Source organism: Drosophila ananassae, chromosome 2R (genome assembly GCF_017639315.1).
Source record: "Drosophila ananassae strain 14024-0371.13 chromosome 2R, ASM1763931v2, whole genome shotgun sequence".
Classification (NCBI taxonomy): domain Eukaryota; kingdom Metazoa; phylum Arthropoda; class Insecta; order Diptera; family Drosophilidae; genus Drosophila; species Drosophila ananassae.
In genome coordinates, this window is record NC_057928.1 from 1,834,324 (window position 1) to 1,860,278 (window position 25,955).

The 25,955-nt window shown below is 38.0% G+C and overlaps 1 protein-coding gene across 2 annotated transcripts; it reads left to right on the forward strand.

Moving 5' to 3' along the window:
- Positions 1-13,601: 13,601 nt before the first annotated feature.
- LOC26514498 (28S ribosomal protein S5, mitochondrial) lies at positions 13,602-22,955 on the forward strand. Of its 2 annotated transcripts, none has more exons than XM_014904694.3 (2): positions 13,602-14,301; positions 21,848-22,955. In XM_014904694.3, exons 1-2 carry the CDS (start codon positions 14,163-14,165, stop codon positions 22,927-22,929), a joined length of 1,221 nt encoding a protein of 406 aa, XP_014760180.1. In that variant the 5' UTR covers positions 13,602-14,162; the 3' UTR covers positions 22,930-22,955. The 2 variants fall into 2 exon arrangements, with proteins under 2 accessions (XP_014760180.1, XP_032309991.1); XM_032454100.2 differs by lacking the exon at positions 13,602-14,301 and adding an exon at positions 14,312-14,490.
- Positions 22,956-25,955: the final 3,000 nt, after the last annotated feature.

Below are 25,955 nucleotides of genomic sequence, written 5' to 3' on the forward strand. Positions count from 1 at the left end.
CTGTTGTCCGATTCTGACCAGTTGGTGGCTGAACACACCCCGCGTACATGTTTAACATGTTACTCGGTCGAAATATCGGGCTACATGTGTTTTATTTCAGATCCTGATTGAATTTGTCTTTCTAGAGCTTAACCTCTTTCTAACCCTGAGTGTCTACAGCATCCCATGCTTGAGGTTTCAATCGAAAGCAATAAACTTAAAATTTAAAGTTCTTTTGTAAAGGCGCATACCCGGAGAGAGAGTTGGCCAGGGCTCTGAGAGGCGTCGGAAAGGAGGCCTCGTTGCTAAGCTCCGATACGACACTAAGATCGTCTATTCAATGATACGCCAAGAGAAGCACTCCGCGAGGAGGGGAACCCTATTTTGCAACGTGGCGGTAAATAGCCCACTGCGATCCTTAGAAGGTGGTGGCTGCAGAGTTCTTGCTTACGCTGACGATGTTTCATTTGCCTTCGAGGGGAAATTTTCACAAACTTTATTACGGGAAAGCTAAGAATGCTCTTGAAATGGGCAAATGAGAATGGGGTAGGAGTTAATCCATCCATGACCAAACTTGTTCTGTTCACTCAGAAATATAAAATAGCAATTTCGACGCTTCGTAAGGTCTTCCGAAGAAACTTTTACCCTTAGTTGAAGTGCAAAATAAGTGCAAAAAACCATCAAACTGGACTGGAAACTGTACTGGAAGCTTAACACCACTTAACACCACTGAAAAAAAGCGGCAATAGCGCTCTACTCCGTTCGGTATAGCATTACACGAATTACTACTCATTAGCTCGAAGCTGATTGGTCAGGTGGGAGTCAGTTTCTACTGAGATCCAACTGTAGGACCCCTTAGGAAATGGATCATCTGGGTACCCACAGAGAGAGACCCCGAGCGAAATTGCGCCGCTGACGAATTAGCAAGGGCAGGCACTACCAACCCTCTTCATCCGGAAAAAGAACCAGTAGGCAACCCCTTAGCAACTTGCTGGGACAAATGCAGGGAGTACTTCAACCTGGTATCCCTAAGGAAATGGAGTAATCTTCAGACCTGCAGAAACTCGAGCTTGATCTGTCCCACTCATGCCAGAAAAAGATCCACGAGGCTTATTGCCCCTAACAGGCAAGATTGTAGTCTAGCAATTAAGGCAATCACAGGGCACCGGTTGATAGGCACGCATGCGGCCAGATTATCGGTGCAGGGGCTGCACAAACATAATGAAGGAAGAGACGGTTGCGCACCTCAAATACTACTACCAGGCTCTTGGGCGTAAACGACGGAAACTGTTTGTCGCCACTACCCTAATACACTTAATTGACCTCACAGTGATCCCTCCACGCGGACTAGTGGCGATTATCCGAAAAGCCGGATGGAACCACTAGACGCCACAAGTAGGATAGACACCTAAGTACATCAGTAAACAGGAAGAATTGAATCCATTGCTTCATATCTTGCCTGAGCGATAGCACAAAAAGCCCAAGCGGCTCAAGTGAATGCGGAAAGTTTTTTCCGTGGCCAACCGCATCGCCGCCTCAACCTAACCTAACCTATCCATTAATAAGTTAACACCAAATATGTCAAATACTAAATAACAATAAATTACTAAACAAAACGTTTAGTCCAGTCACAGACGCAAAAGTTCTTAACAACAACAGCAATAGAGCTTGCGCCACATCATATTAATTCATAACATATTAAAATATCAATTAATTTGTCTAAAATTTGCTGCTTGGTAAAAATCATAAGTATAAATTTCCCGCTTCCTGTTCCATTGTTTTGATTGGCAAAGTCACAAAATCTAATTTGTTAGGTTGTTGAAATCCGTCTGAAGCACTTTTGTGTTACATGGAATGGGCGCGCAAATCGGAAAGTTTCGCGGTAATTGTGCATTTGCAGTAACTGCACAAAACTCGCCCTTTGGCGGTGTAGTCTCTACGAGCCCAAGCCTTGAACTCTTCGCTTTTGAGCCACGCATCCAGAATTTTCTGTTTATAGTCTTTTGGCATTCTTGAATTTTTTTTAAACGTTTCTGTTAAGCTGACGCGTTGCTCACTCGATCGATTTAAAGTGACCAGAGTTAGATGTTTGGTATATTTAGGTATTTTAAAAGGTAATCTTGAACTTACTTAATGTAACTTATGTACTTAATGTAATGATCCTACGCAAAAAAATCATTTATCAAAAATAAAAAGCCAGAATTCCCGCTGCCCGCCGTTTTTACATTTTTCCTTTATAAAAAGTCAGATTTGACGAAAATTTGACGGATTTGAGCCACATTTGACGAAATTAGCAACACTGTTCAGAATCTCCAACGTAGAGATTCACTCAACAATTTTATTCCAAGAAATTGAGACACCAGAATTCAAAATAGTTCGTTGATCGACGCAAATTTCTTACGAACTTGAGAAAAATTTTCGGATTGCTTCATGAACGTGCTTTATCGGACTCTGTTTTACGACAGAAGAGGTAAGACCACGTTAAGCCAATATTTTTGATGATGAGTTTATACGACCATTGTGACCACCACCCACTTAATGCTCACAATTATGGCACAAGCAAAAAGATAAGTGGGAGTGACCAGTAATAGTACCTCCAATCTCGCATTTCATAGCTGTACGAATATGGTCAATTTATAAAGTCCCACTGAAAAGAGCGAGTACAAAGAGCGTAGAAAAGTAGAATCAAGCTTAAAGCTGCGGCGTAAAGAGATCGGATCTTAGAAGAACGAAGTAATGGATGAAGGTAGCAGGTTGCAAAAGCAGGTAAACATTTATAAATACGTAACTGCCTTTAAAACAGTAGGCAATGTAGCGGCAATGTGTAGCAGAAATCCGTACAGAAAAGTTAATGTATAAATTCCGTAACTGCCGCGTTATCATGTTGAATGGAGCGGAAGTAGTACACAAGAGTTGCGGATAAGTAGGAGCGAATCAAAAACACGTCCAGATTAAGATTATTATAAACAGATTTGTATTTGGCTGCTGACTCAACACACACCACTTTTAGACGTGATTGACCTCTGTAAAGAAATCAGAAATTTGTCTGTAGATTCCAATACTTAGAGGTAAAATCACAAGAGTTTGGTGACATAGAATTTCTTTCCATTAAAATCATCTTGTCCGGCCAATAATTATATATTACTTGGTCATATGTACCACCTATGTCCGAGCCGCCCACATATTAACATTCTAATCTGTTGTCCGATTCTGACCAGTTGGTGGCTGAACACACCCCGCGTACATGTTTAACATGTTACTCGGTCGAAATATCGGGCTACATGTGTTTTATTTCAGATCCTGATTGAATTTGTCTTTCTAGAGCTTAACCTCTTTCTAACCCTGAGTGTCTACAGCATCCCATGCTTGAGGTTTCAATCGAAAGCAATAAACTTAAAATTTAAAGTTCTTTTGTAAAGGCGCATACCCGGAGAGAGAGTTGGCCAGGGCTCTGAGAGGCGTCGGAAAGGAGGCCTCGTTGCTAAGCTCCGATACGACACTAAGATCGTCTATTCAATGATACGCCAAGAGAAGCACTCCGCGAGGAGGGGAACCCTATTTTGCAACGTGGCGGTAAATAGCCCACTGCGATCCTTAGAAGGTGGTGGCTGCAGAGTTCTTGCTTACGCTGACGATGTTTCATTTGCCTTCGAGGGGAAATTTTCACAAACTTTATTACGGGAAAGCTAAGAATGCTCTTGAAATGGGCAAATGAGAATGGGGTAGGAGTTAATCCATCCATGACCAAACTTGTTCTGTTCACTCAGAAATATAAAATAGCAATTTCGACGCTTCGTAAGGTCTTCCGAAGAAACTTTTACCCTTAGTTGAAGTGCAAAATAAGTGCAAAAAACCATCAAACTGGACTGGAAACTGTACTGGAAGCTTAACACCACTTAACACCACTGAAAAAAAGCGGCAATAGCGCTCTACTCCGTTCGGTATAGCATTACACGAATTACTACTCATTAGCTCGAAGCTGATTGGTCAGGTGGGAGTCAGTTTCTACTGAGATCCAACTGTAGGACCCCTTAGGAAATGGATCATCTGGGTACCCACAGAGAGAGACCCCGAGCGAAATTGCGCCGCTGACGAATTAGCAAGGGCAGGCACTACCAACCCTCTTCATCCGGAAAAAGAACCAGTAGGCAACCCCTTAGCAACTTGCTGGGACAAATGCAGGGAGTACTTCAACCTGGTATCCCTAAGGAAATGGAGTAATCTTCAGACCTGCAGAAACTCGAGCTTGATCTGTCCCACTCATGCCAGAAAAAGATCCACGAGGCTTATTGCCCCTAACAGGCAAGATTGTAGTCTAGCAATTAAGGCAATCACAGGGCACCGGTTGATAGGCACGCATGCGGCCAGATTATCGGTGCAGGGGCTGCACAAACATAATGAAGGAAGAGACGGTTGCGCACCTCAAATACTACTACCAGGCTCTTGGGCGTAAGCGACGGAAACTGTTTGTCGCCACTACCCTAATACACTTAATTGACCTCACAGTGATCCCTCCACGCGGACTAGTGGCGATTATCCGAAAAGCCGGATGGAACCACTAGACGCCACAAGTAGGATAGACACCTAAGTACATCAGTAAACAGGAAGAATTGAATCCATTGCTTCATATCTTGCCTGAGCGATAGCACAAAAAGCCCAAGCGGCTCAAGTGAATGCGGAAGGTTTTTTCCGTGGCCAACCGCATCGCCGCCTCAACCTAACCTAACCTATCCATTAATAAGTTAACACCAAATATGTCAAATACTAAATAACAATAAATTACTAAACAAAACGTTTAGTCCAGTCACAGACGCAAAAGTTCTTAACAACAACAGCAATAGAGCTTGCGCCACATCATATTAATTCATAACATATTAAAATATCAATTAATTTGTCTAAAATTTGCTGCTTGGTAAAAATCATAAGTATAAATTTCCCGCTTCCTGTTCCATTGTTTTGATTGGCAAAGTCACAAAATCTAATTTGTTGGGTTGTTGAAATCCGTCTGAAGCACTTTTGTGTTACATGGAATGGGCGCGCAAATCGGAAAGTTTCGCGGTAATTGTGCATTTGTAGTAACTGCACAAAACTCGCCCTTTGGCGGTGTAGTCTCTACGAGCCCAAGCCTTGAACTCTTCGCTTTTGAGCCACGCATCCAGAATTTTCTGTTTATAGTCTTTTGGCATTCTTGAATTTTTTTTAAACGTTTCTGTTAAGCTGACGCGTTGCTCACTCGATCGATTTAAAGTGACCAGAGTTAGATGTTTGGTATATTTAGGTATTTTAAAAGGTAATCTTGAACTTACTTAATGTAACTTATGTACTTAATGTAATGATCCTACGCAAAAAAATCATTTATCAAAAATAAAAAGCCAGAATTCCAGCGGCCCGCCGTTTTTACATTTTTCCTTCATAAAAAGTCAGATTTGACGAAAATTTGACGGATTTGAGCCACATTTGACGAAATTAGCAACACTGTTCAGAATCTCCAACGTAGAGATTCACTCAACAATTTTATTCCAAGAAATTGAGACACCAGAATTCAAAATAGTTCGTTGATCGACGCAAATTTCTTACGAACTTGAGAAAAATTTTCGGATTGCTTCATGAACGTGCTTTATCGGACTCTGTTTTACGACAGAAGAGGTAAGACCACGTTAAGCCAATATTTTTGATGATGAGTTTATACGACCATTGTGACCACCACCCACTTAATGCTCACAATTATGGCACAAGCAAAAAGATAAGTGGGAGTGACCAGTAATAGTACCTCCAATCTCGCATTTCATAGCTGTACGAATATGGTCAATTTATAAAGTCCCACTGAAAAGAGCGAGTACAAAGAGCGTAGAAAAGTAGAATCAAGCTTAAAACTGCGGCGTAAAGAGATCGGATCTTAGAAGAACGAAGTAATGGATGAAGGTAGCAGGTTGCAAAAGCAGGTAAACATTTATAAATACGTAACTGCCTTTAAAACAGTAGGCAATGTAGCGGCAATGTGTAGCAGAAATCCGTACAGAAAAGTTAATGTATAAATTCCGTAACTGCCGCGTTATCATGTTGAATGGAGCGGAAGTAGTACACAAGAGTTGCGGATAAGTAGGAGCGAATCAAAAACACGTCCAGATTAAGATTATTATAAACAGATTTGTATTTGGCTGCTGACTCAACACACACCACTTTTAGACGTGATTGACCTCTGTAAAGAAATCAGAAATTTGTCTGTAGATTCCAATACTTAGAGGTAAAATCACAAGAGTTTGGTGACATAGAATTTCTTTCCATTAAAATCATCTTGTCCGGCCAATAATTATATATTACTTGGTCATATGTACCACCTATGTCCGAGCCGCCCACATATTAACATTCTAATCTGTTGTCCGATTCTGACCAGTTGGTGGCTGAACACACCCCGCGTACATGTTTAACATGTTACTCGGTCGAAATATCGGGCTACATGTGTTTTATTTCAGATCCTGATTGAATTTGTCTTTCTAGAGCTTAACCTCTTTCTAACCCTGAGTGTCTACAGCATCCCATGCTTGAGGTTTCAATCGAAAGCAATAAACTTAAAATTTAAAGTTCTTTTGTAAAGGCGCATACCCGGAGAGAGAGTTGGCCAGGGCTCTGAGAGGCGTCGGAAAGGAGGCCTCGTTGCTAAGCTCCGATACGACACTAAGATCGTCTATTCAATGATACGCCAAGAGAAGCACTCCGCGAGGAGGGGAACCCTATTTTGCAACGTGGCGGTAAATAGCCCACTGCGATCCTTAGAAGGTGGTGGCTGCAGAGTTCTTGCTTACGCTGACGATGTTTCATTTGCCTTCGAGGGGAAATTTTCACAAACTTTATTACGGGAAAGCTAAGAATGCTCTTGAAATGGGCAAATGAGAATGGGGTAGGAGTTAATCCATCCATGACCAAACTTGTTCTGTTCACTCAGAAATATAAAATAGCAATTTCGACGCTTCGTAAGGTCTTCCGAAGAAACTTTTACCCTTAGTTGAAGTGCAAAATAAGTGCAAAAAACCATCAAACTGGACTGGAAACTGTACTGGAAGCTTAACACCACTTAACACCACTGAAAAAAAGCGGCAATAGCGCTCTACTCCGTTCGGTATAGCATTACACGAATTACTACTCATTAGCTCGAAGCTGATTGGTCAGGTGGGAGTCAGTTTCTACTGAGATCCAACTGTAGGACCCCTTAGGAAATGGATCATCTGGGTACCCACAGAGAGAGACCCCGAGCGAAATTGCGCCGCTGACGAATTAGCAAGGGCAGGCACTACCAACCCTCTTCATCCGGAAAAAGAACCAGTAGGCAACCCCTTAGCAACTTGCTGGGACAAATGCAGGGAGTACTTCAACCTGGTATCCCTAAGGAAATGGAGTAATCTTCAGACCTGCAGAAACTCGAGCTTGATCTGTCCCACTCATGCCAGAAAAAGATCCACGAGGCTTATTGCCCCTAACAGGCAAGATTGTAGTCTAGCAATTAAGGCATTCACAGGGCACCGGTTGATAGGCACGCATGCGGCCAGATTATCGGTGCAGGGGCTGCACAAACATAATGAAGGAAGAGACGGTTGCGCACCTCAAATACTACTACCAGGCTCTTGGGCGTAAACGACGGAAACTGTTTGTCGCCACTACCCTAATACACCTAATTGACCTCACAGTGATCCCTCCACGCGGACTAGTGGCGATTATCCGAAAAGCCGGATGGAACCACTAGACGCCACAAGTAGGATAGACACCTAAGTACATCAGTAAACAGGAAGAATTGAATCCATTGCTTCATATCTTGCCTGAGCGATAGCACAAAAAGCCCAAGCGGCTCAAGTGAATGCGGAAGGTTTTTTCCGTGGCCACCCGCATCGCCGCCTCAACCTAACCTAACCTATCCATTAATAAGTTAACACCAAATATGTCAAATACTAAATAACAATAAATTACTAAACAAAACGTTTAGTCCAGTCACAGACGCAAAAGTTCTTAACAACAACAGCAATAGAGCTTGCGCCACATCAAGTGCACTGTGTACCGGACGCAATCTGGTGCCGTGGCACCAATAAGGGTCACTCGGATCGAAAGATACGTGCGCTGAGTAAGCATTGATTATGCTTGCGATCGTGGGAAAGTCAAAGGAAAGAAAACACCAAAATATTTGGCAAGCTCAGTGAAGCCAATCATGACAGCTATCATGGCAACGATGGAACAACGCATAGGTTTAATTATTATTTGTAAGAATCATAATTGTCAGTTCAAAATAAAAACTCAAATAAATAAAACGTGAAAAGATTTAATTCTTTTTTTTTAAAGAATACTAACCCAATCTTTTAACTTATATATTCAAAATCCAAATATGTAGTAAATGTGTATGTGTACATATGCACACAAGTACATATAATATTTCAAAAGTACAAAAAAATGTAAGATAAAAGAAGATGGTGTGTGCGACAATGTTTCAAATTGGTTTTAAAAATAAGCTACTTAATATTTTTAAATAAAAAAAAAATAATTACCGCAGTAGACGACAGTCCGCTAGATGGTGAACTACATACCTTTCGTGCGCGAAGAGACACTATATATGTAGCCAAACAATTCAAAATTTTCTTTCAGCGTTCGATCTGAATTAGTGATATGAAAGGTATTGCTTTAATTAGATATCTTTTATTCAAGCATTTACCAAAAGTTATTTAGTTTGGGAGATATTGTGTGAAGGTAAACAATCTTTAAGCAGGAAATTTGTAGAAATTGGAGTTACCAGACAATATTTCAGACAATCTTTATTCACGTTCTAAATTTCTACTTTTCGTTTAAAAGTAAATTAAGAAATACGATTCTTATATAACTATAAAAAAATGAAGCGATCTATTTAGAAGTAGCATATTTATGCTACTTCGTTTAAGGGGTTTTTGTCAATGTCTATTTCACTTTCTTTTAGACAAAAAGTTCACCCAGTAGTAAATATTTATTTTACTACTACATGTAGCAACTTTTGAAGTCCCCAACTACAGATGGGGAAAATTTTTGAATTTGTGTATAGTGTTGCTTCCTGTTTTCGTTCCTCTATTTCTTTAGATATTAACAGTTAATTTTATGCAACTATTTATTTGCACTTATAGTTTAACATATACGCTCTCTTGTAGATCTTCCGCCTTTTCCCCTTTACTAATCCTCGTTCCTTAGATCGTATTAATCGTAGAGTGGCCAAAGTTTGATTTTTATTGAAAATCTAATTACCAAAATTAAATATATAATATTGTCTGCACTTTTAAATCGTGCAATTCCCGTGCAGTTTGCCCGTTTTCTGGCCGGAAAACGTATAAATTCAAGAACATCAGCCAAGTACGGTTGAGAAATAGATCGTGATTGAGCCAACTCCCATAATCTGCCCAATCGTCGTCTTATTCAAAAAACAAACTAACTGTATTACTCTTTCCTATCAGAATTGGCTTTTTTGACTCATCTCTGACAGTTCTTCATCAAATGTTATTGTATTTACTGAAACCTGGTTTCAGTACCTCACTTCCTCTCTTTATCTGAAAGCAGACAGGCGTGTTTTTTTTTGTGCGCACTGCGTTTTTATAAAATTTTAATAAGCTTACCATAAACATTCGCTGTTTATTCCTATACACATAAAAAAAAAAAACAAATCGCAATTTTTAGATCCGAATCGCGTGTGCAGTGATATATTTGTAGGAAAATAATAATTTTATTATCTCTTATCTCTATTCTTTACATTTTATTAACTCATACTTACTGCTCCCTTTAATCCCCCCTTTCGTTTCACTGGTACAGTGGTTCAAGGTTCCTCAATAATAACAACAAAAAATATTAATAAATTAATTATTTAATTTTAAAAAATATTTAATAATTAATTATGGAATTTAAACTTGTCTGTGCGCTGAAGTCTGGTAATAGGACAATCTCCTCTTCCTCCTATGTGTTTGTGGCGAATAATCTTCATCCTGCTCAGCCGAAAACTATGCAGACGCTTATATCTCTGGCCACAACAAGGGACGGACCTGAGTAAAATTCGGCTTCCGAATATCTCAGAATTAATGAGCAATTGTCCGATATGTCTCTGTGGCATCGCTTCAAGTGACCCCAGATCCAATAATTAAAACCCCCGTAACAGTCACCAAACAGGGTAATCAACCGTCCGGACCCCCGGTACATACTGATGGCGCAGTGTTAGTTACGATCATAGCTTGCAAATAACTGTTAACAGTTTTTTTGCTTACGCTCTGTTTGCGAGAGCAACCGAAACAAAGCATGCCGTTTCGGTTCCTCTCTGAGCAGCAGGCTTTGTTTTGTTTTGTTTCGGTTTTCTGTTGAACGAATTACAATGAGCAAATCATGAAACTCTCATCTACCGAACATCGCTCAATGACAGATTTGAGTGACACTCGCACAGAGAGACTCAGTAAAAGACCTATTGATTGAAAAAGTCAGCGCAAAAAGTCTTTTCAATAATTTGTTTTCGTTTCGCTGCACAGTGGTACATGGTACATAAAATTTGACGAAAAAACTTATTAAAATTTTAAACGTGAATTTTCCAATTTCAAACTAATATATTGATTATTTTAATTAAAAAAATGAATAGTTTCCTTTTAAATTCATTTATTTTGAGTTAAGCTTAACAACTAAACTTTGGACAACTTTGTTGTCCATTTTGTTAAATATAAAAAATTTATGCATTTTTTTATTAAGTTCTCGTCCCATTTTCAATAAATTTGATGAATCACTGTTTACACGAGAGATTTACAAAGCAAATTGACAAGTTGAGCCCACTAAACTTCACATACACACATACATGCACAAAAGGAATGAGCAGACCAAACGAAAACAGAAAAAAGTGTGCTTTGACTGAGCGCGAGCAATCGGTTGCTCTCAGACTTTGTGCTCAAAGTCTCAGTGACAAACACTTATTTTCAGACCGCTCGAATCGGTTAACAGTTATTTGCAAGCTATGGTTACGATTGATATCTCGGCTTACATGAAAACAAAAGTCGACATAAAGGTGGTGGATATTACAAAATTCAAATATTCATACCCCAGGCACACGTCATCTTTCAAAATACGTGTGCCCTTGCAGATGTTCAAGAAGATTTGTTTCCGCCAGCTTTTGGCCAGAGAATATTTTCGTCCAAGAACATCAGCCAAGTACGGTGAAAAAAAAAATAACCAAACATGACATAGTAAAGGTACTAGGTTACATAGTAAACTTCCCAAACTGTATTCTGATAGGTCTTTCTTTGCATCTCACATTATTGTATTTACAGAAACTTGGTTAAAGCCGGAGATCTTAAGCTCCGAAGTTTTTCGAGGTAGGTACACCACTTTCTTTAGGTCGGCTGTTGGACTTATGTTTCGTTTCTGATCCTGATGGAATTACTCTGTCCAGAACTTTGCCCTTACTTACGTATTCACCTAGCAGCATTTCAGCTCAGCCTTACACTTACAATATCCAATCAGCCAACCTTATATTTTGCCCATCATTCAATCAAAGTGGTGTGTTATCGGATCTTCTTAAGGTCAAGCCCGTGTATTCGCCAGGACCCAATGGAGTACCAGGCTGTGTTCTGAAGAACTGCGCCGAGGCTCTATGCAAACCTCTCGTTAAGCTCTTTAATCTATTGCTGGAAACTTCGATCTTTCCCCTTAAGTGGAAGGAATCCTTCATTATTCCGCTGCATAAAAAAGGGAAAAAATCCGACGCTGCAAATTATAGAGGCATCTCTAAATTGTCAGCTTTTCCAAAGCTTTTTGAAAAACTTATCACTCTACATTTGCAACACCAATGTAGTTCAATAATAACCTCGTGCCAGCATGGCTTCATGAAGCGCCGCTCCACCACTACCAACTTATTGGAGCTAACATCTTTTATCACGGATGGGTTCCGGAATGGCTTACAAACAGACGTCATTTACACTGACTTCAGTAAAGCATTTGACTCTGTTAACCATTCGCTTCTTATAAGTAAACTCAGTCTTTTGGGATTCCCAACTGATCTTCTTATCTGGATTTCGAGCTACTTATCTTGGAGAACCCAACGTGTCTTCTTTAAAGATGTCGCATTTAGCCCGCGCAACATTTGGGGTGCCCCAAGGAAGCCATCTTGGACCGCTTCTTTTTACACTGTTTATTAACGACTTGCCCCTTGCCTTAACTAATTCACGTGTACTTATGTACGCTTAAGTCGTTAAGCTATGCCTTCAGTATAAATTCACTAGCGCCCAGTCTAGACTTCAATCCGATTTGGATAAACTTCAAAATTGGTGTTTAGCAAATAACCTAAAGCTTAATGGATCGAAATGTAAACTCATGTCTTTTTACCGATTTAGTCCCCACCAGGCTATGTACTTCCGCTCTTAGGGGACTTAATTGGGATGCAAATCTTTACCTCCTCTCTTATCGTAGTAGACTCTTACTAATCAACTTACTATCATTAACAAACCGTAGAACGATACTGGGTGTCATGTTTCTATATAATTTCATTTATGGTAATGTCGACAGCCAGCATCTACTAACACGCGTAAATTTTAACGTTCCTAGTAGCAGGACTAGAAACTTTCGTCCCCTACTCCTCAGCCATTGTAGTTCGACATATGCCCAACACGATCCGTTCAGGGTATTATGTTCGGACTACAATGGTCTTTACCACATCTTGTCACTTGCTCCACTAACAATATTAAATCGCTTATATTAACAGCCTTATCTGTGCAACACTCTTCCTCGTGATATCTTTCACCTACTCTTCGATTAAACTATCTCGGATCTAATTCCGAGATTCGAGCCGTACGTTACGCGGCAACGTCTCTCGGTCGGTTGGACGGGAGGTGGTCTGTACGTATGCAGTGGGAAGATAAATAAAAATTCCCAGTGACATTTTTTTTCTTAAACATTTTTTTTCTTAAGCTTGAGGTCAAATGAGAGATCGATTTTTGCCCTATACTCGCATGTTAGGGAAAATGAGAGTTTGCCACCCTGTATTAGACTCAAAACTTAACTTCACCGATCTCCTCAAAGGTTAATAAAGCTAAGGGGGTTTTTGGCTTTATTAAAAGAATGACAAAAGTATTTAATGAACCCGAAGAAACTTAATGCTTATATATATATCCTTGGCAGCCCTTAGTAAATGAAATGATCTCCATACCTGCAGAATCTCGCGCATAAACATGTGAGGTTCTAAGAAAATGTCCAAGAGGCTCATTTTCCTTAACAGACATACCTGTAGTCTAGCGGTAAAGACAATTACTGGTCACTGGCTGATAGGCACGCACGAAGCCAGGCTATTGGTGCCGTACAGCGATTACTGCAGGAGCCGCGAGATTCCTCTCGTTTGAGAGTCTTTTCTGTATCTTAAAGATCAGCACATGAAGAGCAGTTTTTGTAAATATGATGTGCATTTGAGATTGTGTTTGGGTGAAACGTTAATCTTAGAAGAAGACCAATGACCCAAGTGATCCTGTCCTGACACTTTTGCCCAAAATGATGATACTATCTCTAATGTTATAAATATATGAAAGGATAAATGATTATTAAAAAATTAAAATCATTAGAGAAAAGTTTCAAGCTTTTTTTTTTATTTTTTTTTTATGAATTTTATTTAACAAACTATTATTAAATATGCTTTTTTTTATTACAAATTCAAATAAATAAAAATTAAAAGCTGCCATTTAGCGTTCCTTTCTGCATATACATACATATGTAGTAGTAGTACATATGTAAATGTGCATTTTCCTCAAATATAGTACATGCCGCTAAGATGAGAAAAATTGCATGGAATTTGTATTCAACATTGTACCATATGTATTTTTTAATTTAAAATTTTTGTATTCAAATTTATTCTAATTTTAAACAGACACCGCTGATTAGAAGTGGGACCGTAACACGAAAATAATCTAAGGGCTCTTACAAAAATTCGTTTACATTGAAAGGAATAAAATTATATATTTTTCGATATAAATACTAGGCTTTTACGGGTACACCACGTTCATGTGTGGTTACAAATACTCTTAGTGTTCCACATTTGAACAGTTCGTTCCGCATGATGTGATTACGTACATATATCAATTAACTTATATATTTTTACAAGACTCATATTTATTGTGAAGTTACCTTAACATCAAGTACTTTGAAATTGAGAAAAAGTTATTTAAGGCGGCAAAATGCTTCAAAGATATGTGAGGATTCTTTGTCAAGCAAGAAGTTCAAGCAATTGGAATTATTCTCAAATACTATCTGTAAAACAAAATGCCGGCATTCAATACTTGTTGTGTTTCCGTAACACTAGTTTTTTTAACAAGCGTAAGTTATATAAAGCAGGAATGTATGTACATACATATGTTCCATATACAGTACCTATGTATGTATGTTCATTTGTTTAAATATAAAATTGTAAATACAATATGGATGTAAAAACAACCAATTTTTTCATTGGGGAGGGGAAGAGAGGAATTGGCGCTATTCGTGCGAAAAAGATCTGTCTGCAACCAAGTATGTACTTCGATTAAACAAAATGCATGTTCTTATTAAATTTGTTCAGTAATTTGGGTTTCGTGAAACAGAAATAATTAGTATGAAATCACATAGATAAAACAAAATTACAGTAGAAAAAAGCTAAGTAGTACTTATACTAACAAATGCATTGTACATACATATGTATGTATCTTAAAACAAGAAAAGACGACAACGACAAACAAAATGTAATTGAATCAATTCTTCCCGAAATTGTAATTTTTTAGGCTAAACATACATATGTACGTACATACATACATATATAAAAAAAATACGAAAAGCCGGCTATAGTCGAGCTACCGCCCAACTTAATGATATCCGGTACTCATATCTCCACCCAAACTTTAACCTTTCAATGTAAAGATTCCCAAAAAAAATGTTTGTTGTATATTGTATCACTGTGGAGGGAAGTCCACGAGGTGACGACCTGCATACCTAGGCGTGCGCGAGGAAACTCTATACATATGTATATAGCCGAAGAATTAAAAATTTTCTGTAGGCAACCGATCTAAATGAATGATATATCAATCGAAAGGTTTGGGAGAAATTAGGGTGAAAGTAAAAAAATTTGTAATCACTAAAGTGGGGCTGGGGGTCACATTTTAGTCCGCAGATACAATATTTATACCCTTGCAGAGGGTATTATAATTTTGGTCAAAAGTGTGCAACGCAGTGAAGGAGACATCTCCGACCCTATAAAGTATATATATTCTTGATCAGGATCACCTCCTGAGTCGATATGAGCATGTCCGTCTGTCCGTCTGTCCGTCTGTCCGTCTGTCTGTCTGTCTGTCTGTCTGTCTGTTTCTACGCAAACTAGTCTCTCAGTTTTAAAGCTATCGAGTTGAAACTTTGCACACACCCTTCTTTCTGTTGCAGGCAGTACATAAGTCGGAACGGCCGGGATCGGCCGACTATATCCTATAGCTGCCATATAACTGATTGATCGGAAATGCCATAACTTCGTTGTTTTTTAAGATAGAGGGTCGGGACTTTCCACACATGTTATATTTGATCAACATATCTTATGTACAAAATTTCATAAGGATCGGCCGACTATATCCTATAGCTGTCATAGAACGATCGGAATTGGCATAACTTTGGTGTTTTTTAAGTTAGAAAGATGGGACTTGGTACAGATTCTATTTTGGACAAAATAATCTGATTTGCCAAATTTCATAAGGATCGGCCGACTATATACGATCTTCTATATATCTAATAATATAAGATGCGTGGCGCCACCTAGCGGACTGCGACTGAACTGCAAGGGTATATCAACTTCGACTCCGCCCGAAGTTAGCTTTCTTTTCTTGTTTTATATATTCTAGAGCTAAATACGCGTCGATTGGCCCGATCCGACATTTCATTCAGAAGTTATTCGAAAAATTAGATTTTTTTCTTCTTCAAGAAGAACTGTCTGTTTGCACTTTTTTTTTTTCTTAAAAATCCTGGAAAAAATTGGAAAATGTTACTGTCATATGAGCAACTATTGTTCTACAACTTTTTGAAATACCTTAAGCTTACGTCAAAAAATTAAAAAAAACTTTTTAATTAAAAAATTCATAACTTTATAATTAAGAAAGATATTAAAAATATCTTTACACCGGTGAAAGGTTTTTTTTAAATATCTATTTCATTTTCTTTGAAACCAAACGTCTATATAGTACAAAAAAAAAATACACTGAAAATAAACTTTTTTTTTAAGAAAAAAAATTATTTTTCAAAATTTGCTCGATTGATCCTTTTTATATTGCACGTGGAGATAGCTTTTGAGATGACGAAACTTTTGATATATCGCTCATATCTGGCAAAATCCGTTACCTCAAGATATAGTCCTGTAAGTGCAGCTACCCATTTTGTGCAGCCTCCTGTGAAGCTTGCATTTACTTATACATGTGTGTGTATTTGATTGGCAACTTTGCTTTTTGGAGTCTGCATATATTTGGTCAATACCCTAAAAAATATGGAGTATATCTTTTCAGATTTTAGTTTATTTATTTGAAAATAAAATCCAACTAAAAAAGGGCTTAAAAAGTAAATCATAAAAATTGACCCAACTAGGACTCGAACCCAGGCCCTCCGTGTTAGAAACAACAACGCTCTCCACTCCGCTAACCTCGAACTTCGTTGCTTGATGGCAAATTTGGATGTAATTCTGCTTTGTGCTTCAGTGTCTCATGTCTTAATGAGAAGACTTACAAATGCACAATTTTACGAGTAGAAAGCTTTATATGCATATGCCCCCACTGAGCATATAATGCATATAAATAAAACTCTGCTTTACTTAAATTACAGCCACCACCGTTTTTGGGCCAAATCATGGATTAAAAGCTAAAAAAAAAAAAACAGGCAAACCAACTCCGTTAATACTTTTCTAATACATATTTATTATTTTATATCGCACACCCAAAATAAATTGTTAAATTCAACAATTGGTTTAACTAGAAAAACTGGAAAAACGTTGTTTTTTTTAATTTTTTATCTTTGCGCATTTATTTTAGATATAATACATGTTTATTATATGATTGATCGGATATGCCATAACTTTGTTTTTATACCCTTGCAGAGGGTATTATATATTTTGGTCAAAAGTGTGCAACGCAGTGAAGGAGACATCTCCGACCCTATAAAGTATATATATTCTTGATCAGGATCACCTCCTGAGTCGATATGAGCATGTCCGTCTGTCCGTTTCTGCGCAAACTAGTCTCTCAGTTTTAAAGCTATTGAGTTGAAACTTGGCACACACCATTCTTTCCTTTGCAGGCAGTATATAAGTCGGAACGGGTGCAAGAAAAACAAAAAAAAAAATCAGTCACGTGCCGAACAAGAATATTTTTTATATGCAATTTTTTACACCTATATAGCATATTTTCGTCACTAAAATTTATATCAGATATTTTGGGTTTCGCATGCAGGTTCGTCACCGGTACTTTGCCTCGTCAAGGGGTTTTTTTTATATGATTGTATGTAGTGGAATCAGAATAAAAAATCTACAACTTCTCAAAAAATTGTTAGATTTGTCTGAATTTTGTATTGTAGTTATAAATAAGGCATTAGAATAATTTTTTATTTTAAGGAACTTCGGAACTGGCGCTACATTAAGATATTATTTTTAGGGGCGAAACGGGGCGTCGCAAAATTTGCTTTCCGGCAGCACTAATAGATGGGCATCAAAACATTCAAAATACTTTTCTTAACTGGCGCTACAGAAATATGTCATTTGAGGGGCGTGGTATATATGGTGGTGGTGGTGGACAATATGATTTTAATGGAAAAAATTAAAAGAAATTTTCTAATTTCTTCTAAGAAAGCCGGATAACAAAAATGGGTTGCTATGGTGGTATTATCTGAAAGGGTTTTGGTGTCGCAGTTACTAATAATGCCCCAGGTCCGAGGGTATCACCTTAAGCGATGCCTCAGAGAATATATCGGACAATTGCTCGTTTATACTGAGATATTCGGAGCCGAATTTTTTCATGTTTAACCCTCGGGGTGGGCAGAGAGATTTGGCGGCTGCGCGTGAAATAGCATCCGAAACTGAGTCTGTCACCCCGGCACACTTAGCGTGTGTAGCGTTTTCTCAGAGTCAGCAGTGGGTAGTAAGCTGTGATGATTAGCTATTATTTATTAATTATTGCCAAAGAATCACAAAAGGTAGCTTTAAAGAGAGCGATAAATGAGACTTAGTAACAAGTGTTAAAGAATGGAGAATCTATATTAAAAAAAAAATAAAAGAAACACAAATAAAATGAGAAAGCTGCGCAGAGCTATGCTTAGACTAAAATTTACAAATGAATTAATTTACCTCCAAATATTCCTCCGCGATACCGAAGTGGAAAAATCGTCGCTGAAGAGCAAGACGCATCCAGTGACTGCTGGAAGCCAAAGGTCACAGTCTTGCTTTAGGTCATTACAATTACAAGCAGAATAACCCGGCGGGCAACAATAAACCTTTTCCAAAAGATCAAAAGATGTTTAAAAGGTTAAACAAAGAATGATTGAATTAATTCCCTTCTTGAAAATGACCATGCAAACACTTGTTTAAACCAGAACATGGCGAACAGTTCCTCGTTGCACAATATAAAAGATGCCCACAGCTGATCTGGAGTCCTAATCAGAGAACGTATCTAAACCCAATCTCACCAAGGGCTTGCAACAAACTAATTGCAGGCCACATCTATACAAATGCAACCAAGTAACAGAAACCTTTCAATCGATTCCGTTTACTGCCCCCGCTTTACAGTCTTGAAAGGACATTTCTTAGATTTCCACAAATCAATTGGGGATCGGAGACTACAATGCCAAACATACTCCCATTAGACTCATTAAGAAAGGCTATTGAACAAAGCATGTTCTGTTTCCCCTGGAAGCCCCAATAAAGTGCCAAAGCGCTTTCGGACTTATCTTTAGATCGCCTCTTTAGATTAGCACTCGCCTGTGCTAATAACCCATCTTCAAAGCCCTGAAATATCTGAACACCCCCTTACACCCCTTGACACTAGAACCAACTGGCGGAATTAACATAATAATTAAAATATGGAATCAGATATCCATGGCACAACACCGCAAGAAGTACGAACATTCGAACAATATAAATACAATCAGAATATAGAAATGCGTACCCCCCTGGGACCCCCCGAGGGATGAAAAGGAAAAAAAACGGTGGGCGGGGCAACAGGTTTTGAGTTACATTTTCATAGCATTCATAGGGAATTTCTCGGGAGGTCTCAGGGGGGTACGGAGTACCACTAGCATAGGTGGGTCGACCTTTCAAAGTTAGTGGGGGTCGTTCATACATTTGAACTCGGTTGGGGCACTCCAAATGGGTCAAAACAGGATTTTTCTTACACGTCAAAACGAAGGACATCAGAATTGACCCCCTTCAAATCGAACCGCCCTAATGTACACCAACTCAAATTCAATAATGGCACCCAGACGTTACCATATCTTTAGAATATTAATCCAAAGTTAAAATCTCCGATTTTATACCAGGTGTGTTAGTTGAAGTTTGCCGGTTTTTTCGATAAAGAAAACACTTAATTCTCAAGGGAATGTGAAAAATTTTTTATTCAAAGTATTGACCATTGGATTCTACACATTTCGCCCATCTTTCAGGCAAACTATGGATACCATTCCAAAAAAACTTTTTTTCTTTTGAGGCAAACCATTCGACGAGCCATTTTTCGACTTCTTCAAAGTTTCTTCAAAAACTTCTTCAAGCGAAGCGCTGCTCTGCCAGTGAGTGTCCCATCGATGCAAAAAGGTGGTAGTCGGACGGGGCGAGGTCTGGAGAGTACGGCGGGTGCGATAATATTTCCCAATCAAGTTCTTTCAATGTGTCCTTCACCAGTTTAGCGGTATGAGACGGCGCGTTGTCATGTTGTAAGATAACTTTGCCATGTCTTCGGGCCCATTCCGGCCGTTTTTCGATCAACGCATTATTCAAATTGATAATTTGTTGTCGGTAGCGATCCTTATTAACTGTTTCACCAGGTTTTAATAACTCGAAGTACACCACACCACACTGGTCCCACCAAACACAGAGCATTGTCTTACGGCCAAAGCGATTCGGCCTTGCAGTCGATGGGCCGGCCTCACCAGGTGAAAGCCATAATTTTTTCCACTTCGGGTTTTCAAAATAAATCCATTTTTCGTCCCCCGTGACAATTCGATGCAGAAAAGATTTCCTTTCGAATCTTTGAAGCAGTAATTCACAAGTGGTTTTTCGATTTTCCATTTGTCTATCGTTCGGTTGGTGTGGTACGCATTTTCCATACTTGTGGATCTTTCCCATGGCTTTTACACGTTGGCTAATTGCTCCTCGGGTCACATGGAGTGTTTGGGCCAATTGTTCTTGCGATTGGGTTGGGTCTTCATCCACTAACGCCTGCAATTCCTCGTCTTCGAACTTTTTCGCCGCACCAGGATGTTCATTGTCTGTTCAATCGAAATCTCCACTTTTGAATTGACGAAACCACGTCTCACATGTTCTAATCGCTGGAGCATATTCACCATAAGTATCTACAAGCAACCGATGAGCTTCAACTGCTTTTTTCTTCTGATGAAATAAAAGAAGCAACGAATGCCGCAAATGCGATTTATTTGGAACAAAACTGGACATATTCACTGACATGAACAACTGTGACACTATCACTTTGGATGAATGTAACTTCTGTATTTACAAAGCTTAATGTCCAAAGAAAAATATGACATCGATGCGAAATTATTCCAATGTATACATATCGCCAGCGACATCTCTGAGTGAAACCGGCAAACTTCAACAAACACACCTGGTACATTTATTTTTGTGCTTCTATGTATGATTTTTCCCCAAAAATCTTAGTTCTTACCAAGTTTTAATTTAGGATTTAAGGAAAAGTTTTTGGGGCTTTGTTCTTTATTTAAATGGTACCAAAAATTCAATTTGATGATTACTCAATGCTATCCTGCATATATTGCAACAAAAATTAGGTTCATTTGCTATTTCTTGATTGGACATTTCTTTATTAAACGCTTTTCTATTTAACTGTATTAAGTTTTTATTAATAGGCCTTCTTTTCTTCTTTAACATGAATTGTTTGCAAACATTATTAGTTAATTGAACATGTTGAGCTTTTCTATAAATCCAAAATTAAGATAAGGTACATGGAAAAAAAAAAATTTTCTGAGTGCGCAAGAGAGAAAAAAGGTCTCTGTCCCTATCATTGCTTTTCACAGAAAATTTCAATCGCGACAGACTTTTCGGCAGTTCTTATTGGGCGAGGGACGCTTATAGAAAATGAAGAATTTTGGCAGAATTTCCTAATCTGTAAAAACTTTTGTATGATTTTGCCTAACTGGTCTAGGAAAAGATGCTTTAAGATTTTAAACCTCAAGCATAATTAAAGTACAGTTAGAGTTCCACAACGATCTTTTTAGGAACTATCTGGACATGCCATTGCCCTGCGTTGTTGGAAAAATGGGAAATTATATAATTTTAAAAAGCATTTTAAAAATATAGTTTTATTCGTGTAGATGTTAAGAAATCAATCTAAAATAGAATGTAGAGAAAAAATGTAGAGTTGTTAAGTGCTAAGACAAACCAAATTTACCTTAAAAAGCTCCTTAATTTGTATTTATTCTTGATTTTAAATCGTCAAGTTGACTGAATGTTTTTTCAACGATTTTTGACGAATTTGTTATTAAAAAACAACGCGAGTTGTGATTTTTCAGGTCAGGATATTTGTTTTATTGAGTTCTGTTTTTGGGATATTATAAATTGGGACGTATACTGCAATTTTTTGAAAAGTATAAAAAAATATTGTAATGTTTTTATTTTGCTTTTCTTTTTTAGTTCCTGCCGAAGATATTTGGCGTGGAGTCACTGCCGTAAGCAATGCTGGAAAAAAAAGAGGTCGCGGTAAAGGAAGTGGTAAAAAGGTGGCAAAGGACCTAAACAAAGGTCAAAGCCTTGGAATGGGAAGAAACAGTCGTGTCTGGCCTGGATTAAATTCTCCTGTTTTAAGAGGATATGAACTCGTCCATTCTCAGAAAATGACCGATAGCCATGATAAGGTAAACGGAATTATAAAATTGCGTGACTCAATGAGCAACTTCAGGATAATGAAATTAAATCCAATAGACCGTGGATGGTCTGGAAGTAAAATGCCCGGTCGTAGTATTGGTCCGCCTGATAGTGTAGGCGAGGAAGAATTTAGTTCGTTTGATACCCGCGTTTTAGAGAACAAAATTGTCTTTATTATGAAAGGAAATATGGGAAGAAAACGAAGATATTCTGTATTGTCGGTAACAGGAAATGGCAATGGATTGGCAGGATTTGCTACAGCTAAAGCACCCGAAGTCAGAACTGCTCTTCGAAAATCCAAGAATCGGGCAGGTCAAAAGCTTATTAATATAAATCTGTGTGAAAATAGAACAATATATCATGACTTTTATACTGCATTTGGGAAGACCAAAATATATTGTTTTCAAAAACCTGATGGATATGGCTTAATATGTCACCGGGCCATACAAACAATTTGTAAGGTTATAGGAATAAAAGATTTATATGCAAAAATTGAAGGCTCTACGAATGTACAACATATAGTCAAGGCCTTTTTTATTGGTATAATGCAACAAAGATCTTACAAAAATATTGCAAATGAAACAAATCTGTATGTTGTTCAAAAGCAAAAAGCAAAAAATGGGTACGCCGAAGTCAAAGGTATGCCATATTTACCTACAACGAATCCTTATAGTGCTGCCGTTGCAGATTATATGCATTTCACACTTGGGAACAAAATTGTTTTAAAAGAAAAAAAAATATTTCCCTTTTATTTTAACTCCAAAGGACATCAATTGTATCAAACTAAAGAGGAGCGATTTCGAAATCAAGCGTTTGTTCGATTACACGATTTGGTTAATTCCTATTTTTAATCAATAAAAAAAATGTTTAAAAAGTATTTAGTATGTTATTAATTTTTGGTATACTTTTTTCTAGTTCTGTTTGATATACAGATATAGGTGAATAAACCAGAAATAAGTATCACGTAATACTTGAACGGCCCCTTAAATCCTCTGCCAGTGTTGGCAGAGTACCAGTGTTGAGGACTTCCTTGTGGAACTCTCCATTACCTGCTCACCATACATGAGGAATTCCCAAGTGCTGGTATATGAAATTCGTTAAGGATGGAATGTTTGTATGCGATGTCCTAGGCATCGGTGACCTGGGGAATTTTCTCCCGAACTGGTTAGGGAATTTCCCCAGGAATTCCTGCAAAGAAATCCTAGGAAAGGTGTTTGGTATTCTTTGCAAAGAACTCCTTGGTAATTTTTTGCAAAAAATCCCTGGGAAGACATTTTGAAAAAAAATCATTGTCTATTTTTGGAAACCCACCACACTAATGTTTCAATGTATTAATTTGTTTTCGCAAATTGTAAACTAAGTTTAAATGTAAAGAAACATTTTAAAAATATCATAAACAAACTACATTGTACTAATTTTACATTCTTCCCCTGAGCTGGGATTCGAACCTAAAAATATTTAGAACCACAAGAATATGTGGAAAATGTGTGTATGAATATATGTGTGTATATGTGGCTCCCTTCCTTTGCTGAGAGATTTTTTTTTCTTTTATCGACTGTCTTTGCATTTTCTATTGTTTTGAAGACGTTGTCTCTCACTCTTTTCTCAGTGTGTCCCTCTCTAACGCTGAGGAATATTTTCCTTAGTGATAGCATCATATCCATCTTATAATTTTGCATGTGCATACAGGATAAAAATTTTTGGCCCGACCAGTATTTTTGATCAAGTATTTTTGTGGTATTCTAATAATCTTCTGTTCCTTATCTTATAGAAATATAAGTTTTTAATCGTTTCGTAGCGCATGGGAATCGAGTCTTGATGTTTTCTGAATAAACAATCTTAGTATCATTTTTGACCATAAGCTGTTATTTAATGATTACTTTTCAGTGAATAAAGCAGGAGGAATGTTATCAATCGTTAAAATATGATCAAAAGAGTTTTATAATCCGATCACTAATAATCTGGTAATGTCTCTGTAGTTGGTTCTATCTTGGAATTCAGCTCCCGCGTTTAAAGTCTGCAATACTCTAGTTTTCGCAAAGCAGTTTCTTCTATTTGCACTACAAAATTTGCACTGGGACGCTGGCATGTTTTTGCAAAGAAGCTTAAGCAATTCATCTCAACAACGCCTACAGAATTTAATTTAAATTCGAAACTGTAAATCTAAAACACTAAATAAATCTTTCTTTCTTTATACAAATATGAGTAAACTTCAATATTTTCTTAATCGTAGTTTTGTTAATAGTGAGACTTCCTTTAACTTAATACCAAGGAACGTAAAACTTTTGGCGAGGATTACGGATGGGGATTATTTAATGGATAAAAATTTAACCAACGTTTGTAGGTCGGATATTTAATTTAGTATTGGAAAAAAATTCAAAACAAGACAAAATTTCATTGCGATATCGCCACTAAAAATTTTATTTGGCCGCGACTCCATACAAGCCCAACCACTGTGTATTGTAGTCCGAACAAAATACCCTGGACGGATCGTGTTGGGCATATGTCGAACTACTATGGCTAAGGAGTAGAGGACGATAATTTCTAGTCCTTTTACTAGCAACGTTAAAGTTTAAGCGTGTTAGTAAATGCTGGCTTCCTACATTACCACAAATTAGATTATATAGAAACAAGACACCCAGCATCGTTCTACTGTTAATGATGGTTAATTGATTAATAAAAGTCTACTATGATACGAGGGGAGGTGAAGTTTTTCATCCCAATTAAATCTCCTAAGCGCGAAAGTCAGGTTTTTTTGTTCAGATTCTATGTAATCTTGGTGTACTCCGAGTATGGACACGATCCATACTCAAGAATCGGACGGACCAGTAATGTATATAACGTTTTAGTTATGTACGGGTCATTAAATTCTTTTGACCATCTTTTAATAAAACCAAGCACACCCATAGCTTTATAACCCATAGTAGATATATTGTTGGTAAATTTAAGTTTCAAATCTAATAGGACACCCAGATCGTTAACCTGAGTTAATCGTTCTAAGGCGTTCCCATAGAGAAGGTACATGGCCTGGTGAGGACTAGATCGATAAAATGACATGAGTTTACATTTCGATCCATTAAGTTTTAGGTTATTTGTTAAACACCTTTTTTGAAATTTATCCAAATCTGATTAAAGTCTAGATTGGAAGCTTAATCATCAGCGAATATAAGTACAAGTGAATCAGTTAAGGCAAGGGGCAAGTCGTTAATAAACAGTGTAAAAAGTAAAGGTCCAAGATGGCTTCCTTGGGGCACCCCAGATGTGGCGCGGTCTAAACGCGAGGTAACATCTTTAAAGGAGACACGATAGGTTCTCCCAGATAAGTAGCTCGAAATCCAGATAAGAAGATCAGTTGGGAATTCTAAAAGACTGAGTTTACTTATAAGAAGCGAATGGTTCACAGAGTCAAATGCTTTACTGAAGTCAGTGTAAATGACGTCTGTTTGTAAGCCATTCCAGAAGCCATCCGTGATAAAAGATGTTCGGTCCAATAAGTTGGTAGTGGTGGTGCGGCGCTTCATGAAGCCATGCTGGCACGAAGTTATTATTGAACTACATACATAGGTGTTGCAAATGTGGAGTGATAAGTTTTTCAAAAAGCTTTGGAATTGCTGACAATTTAGAGATGCCTCTATAATTTGCAGCGTTGGATTTTTTCCCTTTTTTATGCAGCGGAATAATGAAGGATTTCTTCCACATAAGGGGAAAGATCGAAGTTTCCAGCGATAGATTAAAGAGTTTAACGAGCGGTTTGCACAGAGCCTCGGCGTAGTTTTTCAGAACAGAGCCTGGTACTCCATCAGGGCCTGGCGAATACACGGGCTTGACCTTAAGAAGATCCGATAACACACCACTTTGATTGAAAGATGGGAAAAAT

Excerpts from the sequence above, each read along its gene's own strand:
- LOC26514498 (XM_014904694.3), top strand. The coding sequence starts at position 14,163 with ATGCTTCAAAGATATGTGAGGATTCTTTGTCAAGCAAGAAGTTCAAGC. Across the intron at positions 14,302-21,847 it reads CACTAGTTTTTTTAACAAGC|TTCCTGCCGAAGATATTTGG; the intron begins GTAAGTTATATA and ends TTTCTTTTTTAG.